Source organism: Prosopis cineraria, unplaced genomic scaffold (assembly GCF_029017545.1).
Source record: "Prosopis cineraria cultivar Desert tree isolate PC_DT_omini unplaced genomic scaffold, ASM2901754v1 PC7, whole genome shotgun sequence".
Lineage (NCBI taxonomy): Eukaryota > Viridiplantae > Streptophyta > Magnoliopsida > Fabales > Fabaceae > Prosopis > Prosopis cineraria.
Window position 1 is genome coordinate 32072572 of NW_026555338.1, and position 8174 is coordinate 32080745.

An 8174-nucleotide genomic window follows, 5' to 3' on the forward strand; every position below is an offset into this window, starting at 1 on the left:
TAAAACTCTCATAATCCCATCATGACTATAACTGTAATATCTAGATAATATAGTATATATGTATATATGAAATTATGAATATCCTCTAATCTTTCGCATTCTCATTGATACTTGCATGGCATTATCTCCACGTATTTACAACGACAAAGGAATAGCAATATTTTGTTTTTAGTATTTTAGCATACCAGGATGGCAGGATAAAAAAAAAATATAACACTAATTTTGTATAAATTTTAATGAATAAAAAATGTAAAACTCATATACAATACTTCCTCTGTCCCAAATTATAAAATATTTTTAGACAAAATCTCACGTATCAATAAATCTCATTAAATATACTTAACAATCTTATTTTTTCAAAAGAAAAATATAAACTTTTTAAAATATTTATCATTTAATATATTGAAAAAAGAATTGATAAAAATTAATTATAAAAAAATAAATATAATATTAAAATTATTCTATGTAATGAAACCTTAATCTACTCAAAGTATTTTATATTTTAAAATAATTTTTTTTTTAAAAAATATCTCATAATTTAAAATGGAATGTGTACTTAAGAAAACTGTGACCACTTTAGCATCATTTATTACAGTGGGATGAACGTCGAATTTAACTCGGGCTAAAAATTCTACTTCAAATCTTTGCAGCCCAAAAAAAAAAAAGAAAAAGAAAAAGGATTTACGTCAAAATGTAATTTTCAGGCAATTTGAACGTACATTTGTTCCTCTTTTGCAAGAAGACCACACAAGAGATAAAGAGATTTTTGTTTCAATAATTGGTGTTAATCCATTTAATTCTGAATGATTTTGAGACGTCAATCCGGGCTAATACAACAAGTCAATCTCATTTAAGGAAAATAAACTTATTTGATTGAATTAGCATAATATTTAATATTTAATATTTAAATAACAAATTTACATGATATTAAATTTTGTACAGTTATTTTAATTAATATGAAATTTTTAATTTTTGTTACCAATTAATATAATTTAAGTGTATTAACATTGATAATATTTTATTGAGTTAAGGTCTAATTTTATTTTTATATTTATTTTTTAGGAGTGTCAGGTACTATATGTTTGAAGTGGGCAAGTTTTTTCTTGAAGTATTTTTTCAAAGTCAAAAAATGCCCTTCCATTAGAATGCCATTACCTTTGCTATTTTTATACACATAACATACATGTGGAGCCCACACACAATGACAGGTACTATGCTCATTTTCTTTGGTGCTAATTTGTTTATAAATTCTTTTATTAGGAGAATTGAGCATTCAAAAGTTTTTTTAGGAGCATTGAGTATCTTAAAATTTTTTTCTAAAAGCTTTAAGCACTGAGCACTAAATATTTAATAATTTAAATATTATTATTTATAAATATTCATTCAAAATTTATAAATTATTTTAAAATATTAACAATTTAAACTAACATTTTATAAATTTATAGATGACTTTTTATTTTTTATGTATTGATATTCAATTTTTTCTTTAAGGCAATGCTCAAATTATTATGCCTTTTGTATATATTAAAACTTACTTATATTTTTAATATTGATTAAATTTTTTAAATTTTTATGTCATTTTTTGTAATTTTTTTGGTCAACTAACCATCATCCTCCAAAATATTATATTATCTAAATTTAATATTCTTTGTATAATATAGTGTGAGGAGTAAAATTAAAAATATGATAAATTAGGACAAACAATATGTCAACAAGAATATTTATTTAAAAGATATTGCTTATCCCATTAATGTATTATAAAAAAAAGTTAGTTAGCAAGAGAAAAATGGAAGATGAGAAGAAATTTGGAGGTTCATTTCCTTTGTTTTTAATGCAAAATTATAAAATATTAAAAATATTAAAATATTAAACTAGATGGTATAATATTTTAAATAATAATATTTAAATTATTAAATATTAAATATTAAAACACTTAATATTTTAATAATATTTATTAAATTTTATTTTAACAAAACTTCAAAACACTCAATACTATTAAAAAAAAAAGTTTAAGACCAAACTAATATCAGAAACATGATCAAGATCCTGTATGTCACTGTGCTTAAATTTCATGTGCATGCCACATCAACAAACAAAAATAATAGTTGACTAAAAAAATTTTTTTTACTTCTTAAAAATAATTCAAAATTAAAATTATTTTATTTAAAAATATAAGATGCTTAATATTTTAAAAAAATAAGTATAAAAATAAAATTAAAATTGTAGGAAATAAAAGAAGTATGACTCCTTCGTAGCACTGTTTTTTTAGACACCTTTATAAAGCGATGGGAAGAAGCACGGGAAAGACACGCGACGATGAGCGCGTGAGGTGGGATCCATGATGATTCTTTCCTCGTCGACTTCTCCACGGCCCGTGCCTGGCTTTGTTTATATACATAAACCTCTCTCTCTTTCTCTCAGTTTCCGTAGGGCAGAGCCCAGAGGCCGAAAGAAACAATGACAAATTTGTTTAATTATTTTATTTTTATATATAAAAGGAAACCGAATCGCAAACAAAGAACGAGAAATCTGTGTGTCTCTCTGATCGTGTTCCTATTCTTCTGGACAAATCTCTCGGTCTTCATTTCCCTCTTCAGATTTTCTCCCTCCCTCTCCTTCGCTCAGGTTCTTTCCCGAATTCCAATCTCTGTCCATTTCACTGCTTGTTTGCAACCTTCTGTTTCATCTCCTGCTCGACGCATCTCTCTCTTTTTTTTCCCTCTCCCCACTGAAAAGTAAAAAGATTGTCCTTTAAAAAAAAAAAATTGATGCTTCTTACACCTGGTGATGACTGGGAAGCTACGCCCAGTTTTATAGTTTTACTATTCTTTCTCCCCCTCCCCACCCTATTGCGTTTCTTGACGTTCTCTTGAATTTGGCTGTGTGTGCTTCGCCAATTGTCGCCAATTGAATCCCTAAACTCTGCCGTGTGGAAATTAGGTTCTTGATGTTGGAATTGTGGTTGATTGTTCATCTGAAATTAGTATGCAATGTGACACTCGCTGTTAGTTTTCTATGTCTTGTTTTGGAAAGTCAAATTAGGATTACCCGCTTTCTTTTTTATTTGAGGTTTGCTTCTTTAGTTTTTGGCACCAGGGAAGAAATGCCTCTTGGCAATAAAATTGTAGGAAATATAAAAAGTATGACTCTTTCGTAGCACTGTTTTTATGTGGGCCTTAGGATTTTATCCTTGTGATAATACTAATTATAATTATTATTATTTTGAAGTGTTTTGCTTATCTGTCGCATTCTCCATGCTCTGCAGGACAGTTAGGATGTGTTTCTCCAACAACCTTCGTGAGATAAAACGAAATAAAACACTGTTGATTGATTGCAATGTATATTAAGGGTTAGAAATGTTGTTCATTGTAATTTTGTAATCAATACAGTCTAATTCGTGTATGGATACTTTTTTCAAATGTATGAGTAACGTGTGACAGAGTGGATTGCTGTATTTGATACTGTGTTTTATCTTGTTGGAGAATTCAAATAAACGTTATCCAAGAAGTACCAAGTTTTCGGATGGGTAATAAACTTGGGAGGAGAAGACAAGTGGTAGATGAAAAATATACTAGGCCACAGGGCCTGTATAATCATAAAAATGTAGATCATAAGAAGCTGAGAAAGCTGATACTCGAATCAAAGCTTGCACCCTGCTGTCCTGGTGATGAAGAGTCTACCTATGATCTTGAAGAGTGCCCGATTTGCTTTCTGGTCTGGTTGATGTTCTTTTCTTTCAGTCTTAGATTTTGTTCGCCTTATTTTGAGACTGTACTCTTTATAAATTAAAAAAGAAAAAAGAAAAAGATCTTTTGATTTCTCAACTGCGCAAATCTCTTTCAAACTGCAAATTTGACTCATCAGTTTTATTTTTTAAAAGGCTAAAATGATGGAGGATCAAATATTTCAAGTTTCCAGCTTGTTTTGTGCTGCTTTTCTTTTCTTTTTTCGTGAAGTCTGTTCTGTTTTTGAATGTTGTATATGACTTTACTAATTATCATATTTTTATCTTTTTTTCTTTATTTAGTATTATCCCAGTCTAAACCGTTCAAGATGCTGCATGAAGAGCATCTGTACAGGTAATTATTCACTCATCTTTACTAGAATGTATCTTTTCAATATTAGTTGTTTGCAACCTGATTTCTTCATTTTACCAGAGTGCTTTTTGCAGATGACAGTTCCTAATTCAACTCAGCCTACACGGTATCCTGGTTCACCTGCATCTTGTCTTCAATACAAAAAGATACAGCTCATATCTTCTATCTGAAAACTGCCATGTTTTTGTTGCTTCTGTCTTCTGATTGTATGATAATTGTTTTCCTTCACTATGTAAGATGTCCCTTCTGCAAAACAGCAAATTATGCTGTTGTTTATCGTGGTGTGAAATCAAAGGAAGAAAGGGTGTTGGAGCAGATTGTATGTTATCTTCCATATTCATTAAATATTGTTTTTGAGTTTATTTTCTGAAATACTTGGTAATGAATAAGCTAATTAAGTTTTACTTGATGCTTTCAATAAATTAGGAAGAACAGCGTGTCATAGAAGCAAAAATCAGGATGCACCAGCATGAACTGAAGGATGAAGAGGAAAGAATAAATAAAAGACAAGAAATAAGCTCTTCAAATGGAAATGTGGCGCCTGTGGACGTTGAATACAGCTCAAATGCAGGTAGTATTTTCACCAGACTTCTGCATTTTATCTATATGATCGATCCCAGTAATATTAACTAATCTAGTTTCAATTTTGTAGCAGCTGGATCTTCTATATCTGTTGTTGAAGGCGAGGAAATCAGTTTTTCACATGATTCTTGTGTCATCCCAATGGTTAGACCACCACCACCTGCTAGGACCAATAGGTGTGTTTGTTTTCATAATCATAGCTTTTTCATATCTTCACACCGCCCTCTCTTCCTCCCTCCCATTTTGATCCAACATGTCAATTGATGTTTCTGTTTTCAGTCTGTGTTCACTTAAATTAATGCATGCAAATCTTAAGCAAACAAGGGGATGAAGAATTTTAATTCAAGTATATAAGGTGCTGAAACCTTTTATGTGTACTTGCGTTTTCTTTCTAATGATTCTGCGTGATACATTTTCTCTCTAATATTTGGACTGTTAGAATACAACAGATCCTTTATTTTATCAAGTATTGAGCATATTTATAAAATGAGAATTAATAGTACTTACTGACTTGGTCTTTTTGCTTGGGTCAATAATCTGTGCCACAGGTTGAATGATGATTTACAAGTATAATAGATGACAAAAGTTGTAGTTTTAGCATGTCAGAAATAACTGGAGACATTCTTGGTTCGATATTGGAGCTTCATTTCTTTAAATGTGGCCATTTGGATTATTTTCTTCTACAGTTTTACCATTCTAGCGTTCAAATCTGACATATGTGCAATAATTTCTTGATATTTGTGATTTTCATTTATTTAAATTTTGAATTGGTGAATATAGCAGGGATGATGAATTTGATATTGATCTTGAGGACATAATGGTCATGGAAGCAATCTGGCTTTCCATCCAGGTGAGAACTTATGTTTGGTATGTTGTTGTAATAAAATGTCTTTTCAAAGAGAATTTCTCTGCAAAAATGGTTCTCAAATATTAAACTTCTGAACATATGCCATATTCTTTTCGTTGGTGTAAATCAATATGGAATTATTCATTTTTCTGTTTGTGGCTTTGCATTGCTCAAGTGCAGTAATACCTTGATGAGGACAAAGTGCAATTATTTTTTTCCTGAGGAGTGAAATATTTTGTTATCATGTTTGTGTTGCATTCTTTTTTGCCTTTGTTTCTGTAGGGAAGAAAGACACATGTAGCTAATCTGATTGACCTTAGTTGACTGGCTGAGTTGGTCATTCCTAAATAACAATTACTCATGAATTTTGATTTGTAAACAATTGGCTTCAAACTTAGGTCTGCCCATTGCCATTGTTCCTTTTGTCCCTTCAGCCAATAATTTATTCAGTTTTAGGTTGTATTTTAGTCTGGACCTTGCTTATTTTCATTTCATACTTAAAAGGAATGCCCTTAGTTGGCTAGTCGAGGCATTTGACTATTAAATGAAGGCTCTTAAGTGCATCATTGTGTAATATCGATAATCGTTAAGCATGCGGGTGTGATGCACATCGGACTTGTATTTGATCTGTTTCTACAGATTGTGTTGTAAGCTGTAATGTGTCATGTTAAAAACTTAATGCCGTGCTATCCTGCTCGTCCCATAGAAGGGGAACAAGTGTAAGCTGTGAAGTGACAGCATTTAAAGAAAGTAGCTATGTGGGTATTCAAGGTCATCAGATGGCGCTGCCTAAAATTTTTCATATTAAACTTGAGAGGAGCAACAGAGCAATCTTAATTTGTTGATGATTGGTCCTTGCACTTCCAAGTTTATGTACAATCAACTGAGACGAAAGTCTTTATCATGCAATGCTACTCTGTCCCTTTTGTCAGTTTATATTCTCTGCCCCTGTTCTGTCTTCCTTTTAATTACATTATATATCAACTTAGTACCGACGAAAAAAAAAAAATATATATATATATTATACTGCAGGAAAATGGCAGGCAGAGAAATTTATGTTCTCCTTATGCTGCTTCTAGACAATACATAGCTGATGATTGCTATGTTTCATCTGCACCGGGTCCACAGAGCGGATCATCGTCATCCCCATCAGGGGGCCTTGCCTGTGCAATTGCTGCTCTTGCAGAACGTCAGCAAGTTGGGAGCGAATCATCTATGAGCTCCATAGATGGAAATACACCATCTTTCAACATGCTACAAAGAGCCAACGGGTTATATAGCAGGCTGGATAGAGATTCAGTCAGCTATCTTCCGGCAGACAACTTGGATGAGATTCGACCGAAAACTATGGCCATGACTAGGGCTCACGGTGAATGGGGCATGACCGATGTTGCACAGGTGGCTGGTGCAGCAACCAGCTATGGAGGCTCTTTTACCACAGAAGATTATAGTGGCCTTTCTGTATCACAACTTCATGACACTGATGGAAGCGTTGTAAACACCGCAGATCCCATAGTTCCGGAGAGCTTTGAGGAGCAAATGATGCTAGCTATGGCTGTCTCGTTGGCGGAGGCACGAGCCGTGTCAAGTGGACAGGGTTCTTCTTGGCAGTAGGTTTTGTTCATGGGTTGTTTTTGTTTGGTTTTGTTCTATAAATAGAAAGTGATTGCCATGTCTGTTTGGCCAGGCTGAGGCTTGGGTTGAGAGTCTGAGTGAAGTTCACAGTTGTGAAATTTATTGGAGGATCTGCAGGTAATGATTCTCCCACAAGTATATAGAGGTCAATGAAATGATATGATTCTAAATCTAGTTGCCTCATGCCTTTTTCTATGACCGATGTGATGTCCTGCCCTTCCTGCAATATCTTCATTGGGATCCTGTAAATAGTATTCCCCGGCCCAAGTTTCACTTATGCCTGGATGCAAATCTTTACGTAACAGGAAGAAAAGTAGATGGCACGTGATTAAAGATTTTTGGTCTGGGTTTCTGCGAAGCCGACAAAGGCGTTGCTATGGTCAATTTGTATTGTGCCTTCCCCACTTTTCCTCATGCTTGCTCATTTCATTAAGGGTTTAATCCGGTGATGAAGTTTCAAATGAGTTGCGACTTTGCCTCGAACTTGTGTGTTTGTTCATTTCTATTTGAAATATCCGTTTGACATGTCAACTCCATTAAATTTCCAACAGATGATCAATAGAAGATTTTGTTATAAATATTTGAATGAATAGTCTGCGAGATGAGTCTCCTTTTCTCTCCACTTTGCCAATCTTTACCCTTCATTTATTTTATAATTTAAAAAATTATTTAATAAAATAATATGAGTAATGAAAATTGAAAAAGTGAAGAGAAAAGGAGGAGGGAAAAAGGAGAGACCCTCTCCCCGAATAGTCTACCTAGTTAATTTATGATGTTAGATTTTGGAGTTGATAATGTGACATTTTTTCCGGAATACTATGGCTATGATTACGTTGTGTGAGATCTGCCCACAGCAAGCCCTTGTACCCTACTCTCTCCTGTCCCTATTAAAAACATTCTAAACTATTTTACTAGAATTAAAAAATGATAATTAATTTATTAAAAATGTCTTAAAATTAGAAAAAATAACTTTATCTCTATTAAAAATAGGAAGAGAAAAATACATAAACACA

At 32.5% G+C, this 8174-nt stretch overlaps 1 protein-coding gene across 7 annotated transcripts; it reads left to right on the forward strand.

Annotated features, from left to right (window-relative positions):
• Positions 1 to 2414: 2414 nt before the first annotated feature.
• On the forward strand, positions 2415 to 7777 carry LOC129315744 (E3 ubiquitin-protein ligase DA2L-like). 7 transcript variants are annotated; one of them, XM_054959742.1, is made up of 11 exons: positions 2415 to 2625; positions 3266 to 3349; positions 3483 to 3714; positions 4028 to 4079; positions 4158 to 4203; positions 4335 to 4416; positions 4524 to 4668; positions 4750 to 4855; positions 5460 to 5529; positions 6559 to 7136; positions 7214 to 7359. In XM_054959742.1, the coding sequence occupies exons 3-11, from the start codon at positions 3523 to 3525 to the stop codon at positions 7236 to 7238; spliced, it is 1296 nt and encodes a 431-aa protein (XP_054815717.1). In that variant the 5' UTR covers positions 2415 to 2625; positions 3266 to 3349; positions 3483 to 3522; the 3' UTR covers positions 7239 to 7359. The 7 variants fall into 7 exon arrangements, with proteins under 7 accessions (XP_054815717.1, XP_054815720.1, XP_054815716.1 ...); XM_054959741.1 differs by adding an exon at positions 7467 to 7777 and having other exon boundaries at positions 2416 to 2625; positions 3266 to 3714; positions 7214 to 7278; XM_054959745.1 differs by having other exon boundaries at positions 3266 to 3714; positions 4753 to 4855.
• The last annotated feature ends 397 nt before the right edge of the window (positions 7778 to 8174 follow it).

Excerpts from the sequence above, each read along its gene's own strand:
- LOC129315744 (XM_054959742.1), top strand. The coding sequence starts at position 3,523 with ATGGGTAATAAACTTGGGAGGAGAAGACAAGTGGTAGATGAAAAATAT. Across the intron at positions 5,530-6,558 it reads CAATCTGGCTTTCCATCCAG|GAAAATGGCAGGCAGAGAAA; the intron begins GTGAGAACTTAT and ends ATTATACTGCAG. Across the intron at positions 7,137-7,213 it reads GGACAGGGTTCTTCTTGGCA|GCTGAGGCTTGGGTTGAGAG; the intron begins GTAGGTTTTGTT and ends CTGTTTGGCCAG.